The sequence below is a fragment of the Megalops cyprinoides genome, chromosome 3 (genome assembly GCF_013368585.1).
Source record: "Megalops cyprinoides isolate fMegCyp1 chromosome 3, fMegCyp1.pri, whole genome shotgun sequence".
NCBI lineage: Eukaryota > Metazoa > Chordata > Actinopteri > Elopiformes > Megalopidae > Megalops > Megalops cyprinoides.
In genome coordinates this window covers 19061795-19078716 of record NC_050585.1, presented here as the reverse complement: position 1 = coordinate 19078716, position 16922 = coordinate 19061795, and the positions used below count along the sequence as shown (strand labels likewise).

General features: G+C 41.3%; 1 protein-coding gene across 2 annotated transcripts; it reads left to right on the top strand.

Moving 5' to 3' along the window:
• The first annotated feature begins 5466 nt into the window (after positions 1–5466).
• On the top strand, positions 5467–16660 carry LOC118775265 (prostacyclin receptor-like). Of its 2 annotated transcripts, XM_036525088.1 has the most exons (3): positions 5467–6907; positions 8928–9017; positions 15533–16660. In XM_036525088.1, exons 1-3 carry the CDS (start codon positions 6131–6133, stop codon positions 15791–15793), a joined length of 1128 nt encoding a protein of 375 aa, XP_036380981.1. In that variant the 5' UTR covers positions 5467–6130; the 3' UTR covers positions 15794–16660. The 2 variants fall into 2 exon arrangements, with proteins under 2 accessions (XP_036380981.1, XP_036380982.1); XM_036525089.1 differs by lacking the exon at positions 8928–9017.
• Positions 16661–16922: the final 262 nt, after the last annotated feature.

Below are 16922 nucleotides of genomic sequence, written 5' to 3'. Positions count from 1 at the left end.
ATGCATTTAAAACAATGTGGGGCCAAATATGGTTTCAATATATAAAAATGTTCTTTTCTGTGCGACCAACATGGGTCAGCTGGAAAAAAATGATAAAGTTAGGGAAATTTCCAGCACTAGAATCAATATCTTTGACATTGGTATGAAAGGCAAATTACAACGTCCTACAGCAATGATGTTGTTTCACAAGCCCTTCTGTTGTAAAGATGAATGTGCATCTGGACTGAAGAAAACTGAGGATATCAGTGGCATCTGTCGGTCACAATCCTGTCTATATACTTAAGTAATCATACAGAGACTGCCTCTGACATTTTAAGGTGGTTCAGACTGTGGAGTGGAAGTACATGAAGGTACTCTCCTGCACTGCTCTGCAGTTCGCCACCTTAACAGTACTTCACCCTGTTCCTGCACTTGTACCCTTCCTAAGGTTTTCAAAACACTTGATCCCATGGGTCTGTTTCTACATCCTGTACTGTGTTGCCTTACTCTGTCTAGCAGTGTTCATTAGAAGAAAAACAATATATTGTAAATATTCCAAATTTAAGCTCAGACATTCAGCAGACCAACTGTTGAATTGCTGTACGATATTACATATATGTGCACTTTATTTAAAAACAACTGTATTGTTCAAATGAGTCGACTTAAGATTGAAAATGTTTGATTGTTTTTCATGTGTTGAAATAATCATTTCATAAAGAGACTAAATCTCACTGGTGGTGCAAACACACACACACACACACACACACACATACAGATTTACAGCTTGGTTGACCTGTTTCTGCAGGCAGCTGTTTACAATATCTTTCCCTTGGACTTACTACTCTGATCATGAATTATTTGAATAGATGTAGAAAGTCACTCGTTTGGACAAGACAGGTTCCCATTTGGACTTTCATTGCATATGTTACATTGTATATTGTACTATGCTTCCTATAAATATGTTGTTCTCTTTGTTGTTCTCAAATATTTTAGTTCCTAGCAAACAAAATGAGTGAATAAATAAGCCATTTATTTCAGTCAGGAGAATGTGACTTTTGACTTATTTGAAGATGATGATGATGATGATTGTTATTAATTGAATTTATTTAATTGATTTCAAAGCACTGAACAGAGAGGGAAATTACTGCAGTACATGTCTTGAATGAAAGCTACATAGAAATTTTGCACCTGACAGCATGACCAACAGCACAGTATCCCTGAGAGTATCCTGGGCAATACATTTTTCTATGAAGTCTGAAGGGAAGACAAGATTTCGTACTGAGTAACTGGTTCCAGGGTTGTACTGAAGCATGTTTGGGTTTCCAGTGCTTTACAGTTGTCAGATAGAGAGAAGAAGAGCAGTCTCTGACATGGGAATGGAAAAATCCCACTTCAGGTGCACTAAGAATAATTACAACCCTGGTCATAATTAATCTGCCTTTCAAACGGAGTGAACAAACTAAAGATGTCTCATGCTGTTAGCTCCATGTTCCCTCGGGGACTTCTAATCAAGATTTATGAGAGGCCATTTTCAGGGTGTTCCACTGTGAGCCCTACTGTTTCAACAACATCTAAGCTCATGATAGCAAAAGGGTCAGATAAAATAATCACAAAAAGATAAAATCACATTATAGTCAATTTTCAGAAACAAAAAGAGACAGTGACAGTGTTTGAACATGTCATGTACTTTAGGCTACACTCAGTTACGAGGGCCTATACCAGTTTCAATGAAATAGTAAATGTTTATACTGTTGTGTTATCAGTAAAGGTGACATGACTTAGACCAAGTCTCTTCGCAACCAACTGCTGACCTGTTAGAAGGGCTCAGTCAATGGTTGAACCTTTTTGGTAAAGGGTTGAGAAATCCCCATTGCTCCCTTCCACCATACTGCCTTGTCTCTGGGATCGGTACCACAGAATGCTTAACAGAGACCCAGAGACAGATTCTGGACCAGCTGTGGAAGTTGCAGAAATGACCAGCAAAAAAACCCAAAAAAAAACACAATGACTTGAGTTGTACGTTTTATATGTAAAACATGTTTCGCAAGAGGGTGTTAGGGAACACAGTTTTGTTTTTTTGTGGAGATAGTTTTAAAAAATGCACCAAAAGTATGTACGGAGTCATTAAAGAAATACTGTACATGATGGCACATGAAGGAGAATTTATTTAGATCATTGAAGGGAAATCTCAAATATTACTGTCAGCATGTCTTTTTATGGACACCGAACAAGATCCTGACTGCTGACCTCTCTGCTTCAGTGGAGTGACTGAATTTTTGAAGGGTACTGGAAGGAATATTGCACCAATTAGCTGCAGGCCATACAACCAAGGTGATGTGACAAGGTAACAGAGCAGTGCAACCCAAAATTGGAGTGCAGGACCAGACCCGTGTTCCAAACAGAGGAACAAACTTTGAGGTAAGTTATGACTGTTCAATTCATTTCCCATGACTTATACAGCACAAAAAAATGCATTATCATTTTCTAATGACGTCACTGCACCACACATGATGTTGCTAAGAATAAAAGGTTTTGGTATAGAGAGTAAGAAAACGCCATCAGTCCCTCATCAGATGCCCTTGACCGAGCTGAATCTGTTGATCTCTCATGACGCATGCGATCACAGTCAAAGTCTGGCGCCCTGACTTCAGCTTCCAGCACATTGCGACCCAGAGAGCACGGTTTAACCTTCTATGGTTTTATCAATCAGGAAAGGTGTGGGCTCTTCTGTCTGTGGGGACCTTCCCTGCTGTCAGCAACAACAAACAGCCTCACACACCCCACCCTCACTTAATGGCACAGTCTTATCACAGCCTCACAGCACAGAAAACACTGCCACATGACAGGTATTACCCAGCAAAAACCTGGAAGGCAGCAAGTCAGCAATGAGTTGATATGGTAAAGTCTTGTGTGAGCTAAAGCTGATTGATTTTTCTGTCATTTAACAGAGACAGAACACGAAAGGGGTGCTATTGCAGTGGTAATCAGATAGTTAATCAGTTTCATGCAATTAAGCAGAAACAATAGGCAGAACAGAACAAATTAAATATATTTGGATGGGGAACCTGATAATGGAAAAATCAGGTTGGTTCAGGGAGGTTCATTTGTGCATCACCTTCCTTTGCCCTGTGAGCCACTGCTCTTCAATTATTATATTTAAAAGGGTGAAACGATGATGGTCATTTGGCATTCATTTCTGTTTTGGCAATTATTTTTTTTTTTATTATCTGGCTTATAAAATGCCGGAATGTGCTGCACCCCTCGCATACAGTGATTGTGTGATCAAGCGCCCCCTTGTGGTGCTCGCAAGACCAAAGCAGTGCGACCTGAAAAACACTTCCTATATTTAAGTCAGTGCTTGGCGGGCGATTTAAGTACGTGCATCACACCACGTTCATCCGGATGTGTGTTTATCGGTCTGCTACTGTTTCAGCAAATAGCAATCAAGTGCCGTTTGACTCTAGATAGATAGAAACTTACTACAATCATGAAGAAACATGCAATCGCTTCTGATAAATTTGCTTTGAAAAACACAATGAAAATACCTTCTCATAATATAATAATTATACATCCTAACATACCATAGAAAAATAACTATATAAATAATGTTATCATAGTTTGTATATACACTGTAATGGTAGGCTATTCATTAAATATTTCTAAAACAATACATGCAAAGAATGACTGCTCATTTTGTGGGTAATTTAAAGTTTTTTATGTGTTATTCTGAAGGCTGTGTTTAGAAGTCATGTGAGTGGACACTGGTTTGCTCTGTGTCTGTGTGTGTGAGAGGAAATGAAAAACTTGGAGGAGACAGAGAAGTGCTACACACTTTTAATTAGGTCCTTCTGGAATGTCTCAATGATCTACGCTATTGGTTCTAAATAGGATTACGCAACAAATATCATCTGTTTCCAATCCTGTTTTCACTCCTCCCCATTTTTCAAAAAAAAAAAAAAAAATGTACTGGTGCTTGTGTGTGAAAGGACACAAAATCACTTTCAAAGAGTAAGTTTTAAGTTTTAAGTATGTTAAGTACTAACATTTTGCTCAAAACCGGTACAACATCTCCCTTGTGATCAGGGCATTTTAGTCCTGCTGTCCTGTGACTTTGCTTTTTCTATACAAAGCATTAAATCAGTTTGGCTTAGCAAGCCCACATGAGATACTTTCTGGGGAAATGACTTATCAGACTACCTGTTGTAATGTTTTATACATTTGATATAGGGACAAATTCGTACTGAATGTGTCAGTTCCACTAAAATTCCATCCCTCTTAGACTCTTGTTGACCTTTGGTCATCTGGAATTTTTATGTGTTGTTCATTGTTAAACTTTAAATGGAGACAGGCATCAGATCATTTATGACTGCATTTTAGACACACAGGAGACATGTTTCAAGACTGCACACCGTAAGATCATCTTTACACTCTCTGGTTTGCCAGCAAAAAGCACCATGCCCGTGAATTATGACATAGGAGGATTCAAAACTCTGCCTGTTCTTCAGACGATCAGGCATACACCAACCACAGGAGCTGTACTGGGACTAACCAGTTCAGTTCCAGCATACTTTTGGTGCGGTTTTACTACGTATGTCTCACACAGTGCTACCAATAACATCAGTTTTACTGGCAGCTGAATACACTGGGGACCACTATCATTTTTTTTTTATCCTTACTCTATCTAGCTTTACTGTAACTGATGTTGATGCGCCAGAACGGAACCCGATTTAAAATTGCCAGTGTTGAGTCACTTTACCACAAACTTTAAATTTTAGTGAAATGTTTGCATTTGCACAGTTCATACGAGACCCCATAACTGTAGGCCATATCGGAAAACGATGAAAGTTCTGATCAAATTAACCTTAAGGTTTTGTCGCGTGTCCCGTAACGAAAACGATAAGCGTTATTTTCCTATTTTGAAGTCAAGTGACAAAACGAACTGCATCAATAGATGAAATGAGAGCTGGTAGCCTTGACATGTCAAAGTACGAAAAAAAAAAAAACACAGATAAAAAAAACCCATCGAATATCAAACGTTGAATTGAAGTCCGTTCTTTACCCATCAACCTTCAGGAGCCTCATTTTCACACTTTCATGTAAGTTGTATGATATTAAATACAGTTCTTTTCCTCCAAATTATTAGCGCATATCCAGATTTTTTTTCTCTAGAATTACAAGTTAGCACCCATTTCCAACTTGGCTACTTAACATTAGACCGGAAGAAAGCGGTTTGGAAACTAATACAAACGTGTAATATAATCGTGTCATATACAATAATTATGTGTGACATTTGACAATCTTCGAGAAAATAGCTCGAGGTGGTTGACATAAATGACATCTTTATCCAGCATTATTCCGCTACCATGAAGTGCACGCCTACAGAAGGTTTAACCACTGAGATGTTTCATCGAGTAATTATGTGAACAGCGGGCAGCAGCAAGCTTGATAAAACGACAGTCTACAGTCGCACATCTATTCATACAGAGTGAAAGACCGCGAGTGCTTAGAACTTTCGTAACTGTCGAGCCTGCTGCGAACAACCAGGCACTATATAGTATTGACAGGGCAGAGAAGAGTTTCTGAAATGCAAGAGACTAATATATTGAGTTTACAGCAATCCAGAATACGTTCGTGACAGCGAGTTACCATTGAGGATGACCAGGAAATTACAGCAAATACGACTGCTACGAGAAAAAGGAAGTGATACCTGTTCTGGGAGAAAGCCAGAAACACAACCTGCAAATGTTCTGGACTTTGTGAATCTTCTAAAATAGCATCTTGCAAATACACTGGAAAAAGCGGAGATACTGAAACATACACGATGGGATTTAGCAGTTTGATGATTGACATGTGCCAGTCATCTCTAGGCATCTAATTCGAACTCCTCGCCATCAACGGTGGACGGCAAAAGTGTGACTTTAAGATTCACGAGAACTCGGTAATTGTCTCCCGGTGTGGGTGGGAGGATTCCAGCCTTTGAAAAATCAGATCTGTGTGCTTGTTTTGCATACTGAGCACCAATTGCACATGCAAGTGCACACACACGCGCACGTGCATTCACTCAGACACACACACATTAACGCAAGCACATACGCTCGCGCACAGTCTCTCCCTCTGCCTCTGCACTGCACCATGTCAGACACTGGGAGGCATGTGCGATAACAGTACCCAGATCCACAGTGACGGAGACCCCGTTTTGAGCGTGATGATGTTCGCCGCCGGGGTGGTGGGGAACCTGATGGCACTGGTTATCCTGGGCGTGCACCAGAGGGGACGTCCGGGCAAGGCGTCCGTCTTCTCCATCCTGGTGACGGCTCTGGTGCTGACTGACCTGCTGGGCACCTGCGTGGTCAGCCCGCCTGCCTTCATCGCCTATGCCCGCAACACCTCCCTGGTGGGCCTGGCGGGCCCGGCGGGTAGCCGGGGCTTCTGCAACGTCTTAGCCTTCTCCATGACGTTCTTCGGTCTGGCCTCCATGCTCATCCTGTTCGCCATGGCCGTGGAGCGCTGTCTGGCCATCAGCCATCCCTACATCTACTCCAAGCACATGCGGACGAGCTTCGCCAAGGTCGCCCTGACACTGGTCTACCTCCTCTCCGGCTCCTTCTGCTCACTCCCCCTGCTAGTCCGGGTCCCGTACAAGCAGTACTGCCCGGGGACCTGGTGCTTCCTCCGGATGGAGGGGAAGGAGCTGGCCATCTCCCTTGCCTACATCTCGGTCATGGCGCTCCTGATCACGGCGATCTGCCTGTGCAACACCTCGGTCATCGTGAGCCTATGCCGCATGTACCACAGCCACCTGGTCCGGCAGGGCCCTGCGGCGAGGAAGGGGGTGCCGTGGTTCCGCCGCGGCGAGGAGGAGCTGGACCACCTGGTGCTGCTGGGCTCTATGACCATCATCTTCATTATCTGCACCCTGCCGCTGACTGTGAGTGCCCTCAGATTTGAACCCGTCTCTCTCGGTCTGAACCCTTCACTCTTTGTCTGAACCCTTCTCTCTCTGTCTGAACCCCGTAATCTCTGCCTGAAACCCTCTCTCTCTGTCTAAACCCCTCCCTATCTGAACCCCTCACTCTGTGTTTGCCTTTCTGTCTATAATGACCCCTCATTCTCTGTCTGTGTCTGTAAGGATCCTTCATTCCCTGCATCTGTTTGTCTGTCTGGACCCCTTAATCTGTAAGGACCACTTGCTCTCTGTCAGGTGTCTATCTGTCTGTCTGGGCCCCTCTTTCAGAGCCTGTCTACACCTGTCAGTCCGGCCATCATATATCTGTCATCTACTTGTCTGTAATTCTTTCTGTCTGTCAGATAATATGTGTCTCTTTTTTAATTTCCTTGCTTTTCCACATGATTGTGATATTCAGGTTGTTTTGCACTAGCCCTGCTTCAGCGCTCTCTGGATCAGCAACACCAGGTCTTGATCATTCAGGTGTCAACCACACATCTGCTTGTCATGTACCATGTTCACCTGCATGTGTAATATATTTCCTTTTTAAATGATTTTTGTGTTTTTTCTTTTTTATCTTTTAATTTCATTATGCAAAGTACTAGCTCTTTGTTATGACTATAACTCAAAAGCCTTGGCTCCGTGTGGCAAATGCTGTTTTGTTTGCTCAGACAAAAGGGACATGCTAACTAAGACACCATCCTCCATTAAGCTCAGCAAATTTTCTGGTTCAGAGCAGGTCAGGGAAGAGTTGCCTTACAACTGTAACCTGTTCTGTTGTGTCTTAATTTAGATGTTATAGACATCATATATTTTTTTTCCATAGAGCAAACCAGGTTTCTGTAGAGGTGTTGGGTCAGTACTTTTATGTTCATTACCTTTCAAAAGGAATCAAATGTTTGGTGGTTATTTCTGATTCTGCCTGTGTCCATTTCCTTCACACATTTTCATTTTGTTATTTCTACATGCCTTTTTTGTTCATAAGGAAGGATAGAGCCCTTTTAGGGGATTGCTGTAAGGTGTAGTTGTGGAGGAGAAACAAATATGGCAAGATATGATATCGGTTTCCTTGTGAGGGGCTGTTTGTGTGGTTCCGTGAGCTGTGTGCGTGCGTATAGGTTTGATCTGAAATGCAATTTTGATGTGCAGTTTGTTTATCTACTCCTTTATTCTTTGTAAAAGGTCCCCGCCCAAGCTAACATAGTCAGTCTTTCATAGGAACTCATCCACCAGTCTTTTTCTCACACAGCGCAATTGTGGAAATGACTGAAACATCTGACAGTGTTTAGCAAGATTAATTCCCATGCAGCGGAGGGCAAACATTTTTAGCCTCTGTGAGATCATCACTTTGCTCAAAAAACCACTGAAAAGCAACTGCGGAACATCTCTGAATAGAATGAAAACTGTAAATTCCAGATCTTTTTACTGCAAGATTTGCTGTCATCTTTTCCTCAGTGCTTTCTGTCCTGGTTTTTAGTCATGCATTGCCCTTTAAACGTTGTCAGAATTTGCATAGTTTAATTTCAATGTCTCCCTGAACATAAGGTACTCATTGTATATAAATGGGAAACAACTGACCCAAAGAGTCACAGACTCAGCTTTCATTGCCCACATTGTGTTTTCTGGCTGTTAGTTTTTCCCCACATTACTATCCTTTTGTGGACAATGTTCTTGTCATTGTTGCTGTAACTTCAGATGCAGGGCTTTTGCTAACGTCACAAAGTGTGCAAAGTGCATTGTGACGTCAGCTTTTATATTTGTAACTACTAAGGATAACATATTTATTACTGTATTATTTACTGAAGCAACTGCAGGTAATTCAGTTACTCAGGGATATAACGACAGTACCACGCTTGAGAATCTAACCAGCAGCCTTTGGGTTATGAGACCCACTCCTGATTTAAAAGGCCAGATTAAGAATTTAGAATGCCAGACTGGCCAGGACCTCCTCTTCCCTACCCTTTGAGATACGTTACATAGAATTTCTGATGACCCCCCTCAGGATGTTGGTTTAACGTCTGATTTGGAAGGTGCCATCTCCTACAGGCAGTCCCCATCACTCCTGTGGAAGCCCAGGAAGTCTTCAGTCCAGGTACTAACCATGACCAGCCCCATTTAGCTTTAGTCATTAGGCACAAGGTCACAGCACAACATGGCTCTTGGTTTCTGTTGGTTCATCTACTTTACCTTTGGCAGGGATATTTTGGAGGATCATAGTTACAGTCCACAGGGGTGTAAATTAAGGCAAAGCCACAGTGGTTTTTAAAGTGGTATTGAAAAGAAAAAATGTAATTATGTAGGAATTCACCAATGACAATACAAAAAAATAACTAACTATTTAGTTGTTCAAGTTGGATACGCATTATAACTGGGACCATACTGTGCATTAATACGCTGTCACAAACTCTGTACATGCAGTACTTGTGGCATTTGTTCACACTATAGACACATGAGCAGGAAAACACAGCTGAGAAATGCAGTTTGCATTCACATCCACACATGATCCTTGTAAACATGCTGTGCAAATATATGCACACAATCTCTATCTCTATCACAAACTTACATATACCATATGCAAACATGAGGATGTTTTCCATATCTGAGGTCCATAAGAGGGCATTGAGTTTAAATAGCTGTTTTTTGTTGTGGATTTTTGTATATATGTTGTATTTTTAATATGTTGTGAGTTTGCACGGCTACTATCTTGGCCAGGTCTCTCTTGTAAAAGAGATTTTTGATCTCAACGGGACTTCCTGGTAAAATAAAGGTATAGAAAGAATAAGCAGCTGTAACAGTTTTTTTTAATGATTGGAATCCTAGGGTTATATTTTTTTCATGAAAATGAAACAATGTGTCAAAAATGAGTCCAAACCAAGTTTCCACTGAATTGGTGGCTTAGCAGAACAAGGACAAATAAACAATGTGGAATTCCACTTACTTGAATTTTTTTTTTTTTTGGATTTCCCACTCTTTACCTAAAAATAGAAGCATGAGTTTAAAGACATACTTCAGACAGCTGTGAAGTGTTACAGCACAAACCCCCCCTGGGGAGGTGGAGACCCTTCTCTGTTACAGTAAACATCCTTTATACGGCACACTCTTCTGGGCAGTTCACACTGTGGGGTCCATGGTAACCAGTTTACTTTCTGTTATCTTTGATGCATATAAGCAGCAGTTGGTAGTGTTTTTTTATGTGCTATATTTTTTTAATTTACCTACTTCCCTTATGTTTGTGTGAAATCAATGCTGTCAGTTCTCATGACCCTACCCTGAAATTTTTCAAGATTTGACTGCAGTTTTGCGTTAAACACCTTTCCCACAATTCTGCTCCAGAAACCTTGATAATTCTCCAGCAGCTCTACCTCAAAACTGTGGTGTCATCTGAACAGTTTCTGCCTTATAACAGTCTTGCACACAGAGGGTATTGCCCAAGAGTAAGTTTCTGGGATACAACAGGAGAATGTAGTGCTTTTTTCATGGATATTTTGCACAGCCAGGCCATGGGGATATTCATAATAGTGACAGTGAAAGGAACCATGAGTTCTATTATGCGTACTTGTGTTTGTTTGTGTGTGTGTGTGTGTGTGTGTGTGTGTGTGTGTGTGTGTGTGTGTGGGGGGGGGGGGGGGTGTTATTGTAGTAGGGTGAACAGGCCTTTTCATTTTCTCAGGTTGAATGGTAACTCCACTGTACAACGTCTTTCCTAACTCTAAACTTCAGAGCATAGAACACTTAAGAATAAGAATAAGAAATACTTTATTAATCCTGAAGGAAATTTGAGTGTCACAACTGCACCGTCCGGCACACATCAAAAACAACAAAAGAATAAATTGAATAAAATAAATAGAGAGGTATAAAATACAACAAATAGAAAGATGTTTGTGCAATTATGCGTTGTGCAGTACTTCTGTAGTTGTCATATAATAAATAAATGAGAATAGTGAGATAGAGAAGTTATCATCGTTGTGCTATGATTATATACATAGTATATAATGAATTATGAAACAAGAATAAACAAGAGTAAGGTTATTGCTATTATACAGTATGAAAGTGCAGTAGAAAAACAGTTGTTGTACAATGTGCATAACAATGATAACTGTATAGTGCAAATCCTGACCAGATAGCTAGAGAACAGTTATTGTCCCATGTGCAAAGATTATGTGTATGGGGGGGACAGCACAGGGCATCAGGTGCCAGTCAATCCCATGTTGCAGCAGAGAGGGGAAGAGTTGTATAGTTTGATGGCTGCAGGCATAAACGACCTTCTGTGCCTCTTTATTGCAGACACCAGCTGCACTAGGTACAATGTTCTTTTTCACTAGACGTTCGTGACAATCCCACATCTTCTTCTTCGTCAGGCTGATCATGAGGAGCAGGAGGAAGGAAATGTCCCTGTCGCCACGCTGGGTGTTCCATCCGTGAATCAGCCTGTCGTAGTTGTCAGAAAAACGTCAAATGCACTTGTGGTTCAGCGGAGTCAATATGAACCATGAGGGTTCGCTGAAAGCATTCTTTATACTGATACAGAGCTTTGATCAGGATAGACAATAATTAAATAACCATCAACTTGAGAGTGACAGTACATGTGGTGAAATATAGGAGGTGTGGTAATTAGATTATCTTGCCTAGCAAGAACAGTTCTCAATCACCCATCACCGGTTTCTTTGGAGTATCAATTGCCGCAACGGCTAGCTGCGGCCAAAGTGACAACTGAAGTTTGGACCAAAATCTTACAAAGGTTACTGGTGTACTTTAAATGGCACTAATGACAAGCAGTATACTGTTAAATATAACGCACAATATGTGTGCATGCTAGTGTGGTAAGAGCAGTGGTGCTTGTTGAGGTTGCCTTTATTTGTGTGTCAACTTTACTTACAGAGATCCTGTCAGTCAGCAATTAGCAACATACCTTCAGTAGTGATATTCAAACTGAGGACCATACATTCCTCAGTGGGTGGGTGCCATCAATTTTATGAAGTAGTTTGTAATAATACATAAAAATATAAACTGACAAAGTTGAGTACTAATGATTTGGCAACTATGCTCACTGCATATATTTCAGCCCCCCGATGTATCACAGTGACACAGGCTTTATATCAAGTCTGCCCACTTCTTGGGCAATCTTCTCTCTGTTCTTTCTCACTCACTCACATGTACCCTCTCACGTCCTTCCAGGTACTCAGCCAGAGCTGCATGCTCACTTGCATCCTTAGCCATTGGATGTTACAATGACAGATGGACTGTCACATTACACTGAGTTGCAGTTACCCTCTGTGGTGCTGGAAACCATCATATTTAAACCAAATCATCAGCTGGTTTGCTTCCAAAGGTTGTTCCACTTTTTTTGTCCATTATGTCATCAGTAAACCCAACCCCCACACAGAACTATACCACCATGCATGCAGATGTAATAATTAACAGGGGTTTCGTTTTACTCTCCATCTTAGTAGGAATTACCAGCCGAAGGCAAATGTTAATATGATTGAATCATATCAATGTGTTATAATAAAAGTATACAGGACAAGGAAATATGAACAACCCTCAGCATTATCAGATCAGAATCAGAATCAGAATCAGATTTATTGGCCGAGTATGTTAGCACACACAAGGAATTTGGTTCCGGTCGTTGGTGTCTCTGTGATACAGACAAAATACAGACAATGTACATTTTATTTACAGACAATCCACAATATACAAGCAATATACAGATTATACGTCTCCTCCATGTCCCCCAGAGAGCTGCTGTTCTTCCAACTAAGATCTCCAAAAAACTTTCTGGGTTTGTGAAAACTGGTGAAAAACTATCTGGAGTGAACTGCCTAATGTTAAGCAGTTCTTCTCTAGTGAAAGTAGTCGGGTTTGAATAACCAAACACACAGAGAATAAACAAAAACAAAGAAAGTACTAGAGAGCATTGTACCGAGGCTGCCATCAGTGGCGCCATCTTGTTTGGAACCTGCGCCATCTTGTTTAGAACTCTAATAATCAAATCTCTGGGAACAAAACAAAAACACAAGGGTGGCACAATATGTGCAGCACATGGTTGCTCTTTTGCAGGCAGGCAGCAAGCCTTACTGCATTATTTACAAACACCACATCTTTGGTTCATTGAATGTTCCTCCTCTATCATCTCTATCATCAGAAATGCTGCATTTCACCTAATTATTAAATCTACGACTAGCCTAGGAATGGTTTGGGTAATGGGAACTGAAACTGAACTGAGACAAAGGAAATTTTCCTTAGGGTAGACCAAAACAACACAAAATGAGTAACAAAATCAGTAATTAAACTTTGTTCACCAGTTAATATACCTTTTTTTCACATTTGTAAAAAAGAAATAGTATTCTATTGACATGTAGCCAATATGGGAGAACAAACTAACACCAGTATTGAACAAGCAAAGTAGCTTCTTTACCCTAAAGACCTTCAGATTTCCTAGGAAGTTGCTACTGGCTACACACCGTCATACAACCTCTCCTACCTACTGTACCTCTGCCTTTCCCTCCAAAGTGCTCCCCATTCTAGGGGGGTTGTTCACTACTTTTGCACAGTGAATTGTGACATCTATGTGTCATACAGACTGGCTTCATAAGACAATCAATGAATTTCAGCAACCACTGGTGGGGGGAAGGGGTTTGCTGGGGGGGGGGTCAGGGAAGCATATCTATAACTGCGGTGACTGGCAGGGAAGGTAGATCTCAGGGAGAGCAAGTGACAGATGTGACAGATAAGAAGAGGCAGAAAGACATTTTGAAATTTGAAATATGATGAAGCTGCCATGTCTCGCACAATCTGCCTCCCACGCATTTCAACAACCACGGCCTTGAGTGAGTGTGTGTGTGTGTGCGTGTGTGCGCGTGAATGTGTGTGTGTGTGTTTGTTGTTAGACTCTGTAACACTTCCTTAGTGAAGGGAAAATAAAAGGACATAACTCCATTAAAGTAATTTTCTACATTTTACTAACAAGAGTATGCATCAGCATGAGTCATCAAGATATATATATGTATAAATGAAATTTCGCTACAGCCAGCTGAATTAAAAAAAATGAACTAATGATAAAAATCAATTGAAAACAGTACTGTTAAATTACTGTGAAAGTAAAAACAGGAAATCACCCTCTATTTCAGAAAAATGCAAGCAGGGCAAAGTAAGTTTTCATCCCACCAGCTCTTTCGAGATGTTCCACTGAGGCACGTGCTTTAGACCTCGCATTCAACTTGGACAATACATTAATGCATTCATCTGCGAATGGATGGTGCTGAATATATTTCCTTTTAAGGAGTTTGTACCTTCGGTTTGGTCTGTGTGGCACATAAAAGATCTCCACAATGCTGCAACTGAACAAATTAACTACTTCCTGTGGGTGTTACTTCCTGATAGGCACTTCAACCACCTGATTTACCTAATTAAAATTAAAAAAACCATCTGAGTTCATCCCTCTTCCCTTCAGTTTTCAGTGTTGGTATGGTTTAAAGATGCCAGGAATTGTATCTCCCCATCTCTTCTTTACTTCCTGAAGACTGAATGTCAGGAGAATTTAAAGTTGCTTGGAGACTGTCTCGCCACTGGGCTGTTTACCCTCCCTCCGGCAGGCCTTAGGCTGATATCTCTTCCATGTCTCAGACAAGAGTAAACAAACAGACCATCTCAATGTTGAACTCCCATCCAAATGCACAGCCACTGGAAAGCCACCGATCTTTACAGACAAACTGTATTAGCTATGCATGTGATATACTGCCTGACAGAAGGCACAGCTCAGCTGTACGTTCCTCTTCTTTGATGGTGCAAATCATAGCACGTATATAGATGTGAAAAGCGTGATTGAATCTGACATGCTAATTTAGGTCTGATTCCTTTATTTAACTCCTCACCTGCCTCCGTTGTATGGCGTAGTATGTTTAGTTTTATTCAGGGTCATAGCTCACTGTTATTACATATGCTTAGCAGATGCTTTTATCTAGAGCAGCTTACACAGATAACAGTCTCACATGTTCTGTATTTCTACAGCTAGATTTTTCCTGAGGCAGTTCAGGTTAAGTACCATCCCCAAGGGTACAACAACAGTGCTCCGAAGGGGACTTCAAGCTGGCAGCATCTACACAGCAAGCCCTGCTCTTACCACTACTCCGCACTGCTGCCCTACCACCAAGCAATTTATGAAGGCACCCTTGGTGAAGCACATAAAGCAGAACTGCCAGGTTGCTCAGTGCTAGATCAATGATAAGCTGAGCACCTTGCACTTCCTGTTTGCTGTAATGAAGTTGTATGTGAACAGATTTTTCACTGCGTTCTGTAAAACAGCTCCTTTCTCGTGTCTGTAAAATTCCTCTGGCGTCCTGCTCTTATTTTCAGACCTTCTCTGGCAAATTTGGTTCATAGTTGCTACAGTCTTTTTCGTTCCTCTGTAACAGTGTAAAAGTGCTTTGCACTGCAAATCTTTCTCTGAAATCTTTTTCCCCAATCAAAACTACATAGTATGCATATGTGTGTCCTTTATCAATATACCCGAGTAATAACACTATCAACCCCTTCCCTCTTACTTATATCTCACGTGGCATGTGTCTAGGTGTTAGACTTATTCTCACACTACGTCTCTGTCTGTCTCAGGTCTGTGGCTTTGTCTGTGCCATCTTGCCAGCCAATGACCAGAAGATGCTCTTGGCCTTGCGCTTCTTCTCTCTCAACCCCATCCTGGACCCCTGGGTCTTCATCATCTTCCGCAAGGTTGTCTTCCAGCGCCTCCACTCCCTGCTTCGCTGCTGCCTCCGTGGTCCCAGAGCCCCATCCGACCCACCCTCATCCATGCCCCTCAATACCGGCCAGATCTTCACCTCTACCATCCTCCCTTTGGGAGAGCTGGGATCGTAAGGCGGGGGGTAGGCAAACCCTGGCGCCAGAGCGGCCGGAGGTGTTTCTGCCATTTGTTTCCATCCAAACGCTACATCACACAATCAGATTGATCACCACCAGCAATTGCATGCACGAGGAACCCAGTGTTTCACCATTCGGACTTAATATAGTATACACCCAACTTGTGTAGAGAAGAACTGCAGTTTTTCGGATAGCCCCATGGAACAATCCTATGCTGGAAAGGGACAGGCACTGATATTTGCATCTGTGCGTGCTCCAATGGGACAGTTATGCCTACAGGTCAGACCAGGGTGCCAAGGAAGATGAGCGCTTGACGGCATCCCCACTCATGTGTCTCATTCATAAGGAGGAGTCATCAATCAAGTGACATAAGTAGTCCTGTTGACCAACCATAAGTCCCCTGCACACAGACTAACCAGCTGGATATTCATACTGCACATAGGGGCAGATTTTGGACTGTGCTTCATTTGGATGTACTGCACATACAGTGGACCTGCATAACTGACTCATTAACTTGCTCCATCCACATTTTACTCCAGTCAGTTGACCACTATTCTCCATCTTTGAATGACAACCTTATCGTGTGACAGCATTCACAAGCTTCCTACTGTCTGGCATTAATAGATGAACTGAGAACCTAGCATTCAATACAATAGGCAAATTAGTTTATGATGGCACAGAATATCCACCATAAAATCCAATAGTTGTTTGCAAATTTGTTGTTAATTATTGAAAATGTGATTGTGAAGTCAGATATAAAATGACTACTATATCCAAAAGGAAGAATAAGAGTTTTACACAGTTATGTCCAAACAATATTACCCAGCGCACTTCTATTCTGTTCTGGTATACTACATGACTACATGCTCCCAAATTGATATCATCCTTCAAAATTATGTTATGAGACTACTAACAAAGATAGTTATCAAACCCTGTTCCTATTGACTTGTGATAATTAATGTTTTCATAGTTGATATTCTGAACAAATGCTGTCATCTTTGGGTTATGTATCGTTCTTTTATTTGTAAGTATTCTTTCTTATTGTTGTCATCTATTTTATAATTCATTTTGTCTGCTACTTTTAATTCTTGAATCCATACTATCTTTGTTCTTATCTTTTTTCATT

Excerpts from the sequence above, each read along its gene's own strand:
- LOC118775265 (XM_036525088.1), top strand. The coding sequence starts at position 6,131 with ATGTGCGATAACAGTACCCAGATCCACAGTGACGGAGACCCCGTTTTG. Across the intron at positions 6,908-8,927 it reads TCTGCACCCTGCCGCTGACT|GATGTTGGTTTAACGTCTGA; the intron begins GTGAGTGCCCTC and ends GACCCCCCTCAG. Across the intron at positions 9,018-15,532 it reads CCAGGAAGTCTTCAGTCCAG|GTCTGTGGCTTTGTCTGTGC; the intron begins GTACTAACCATG and ends TGTCTGTCTCAG.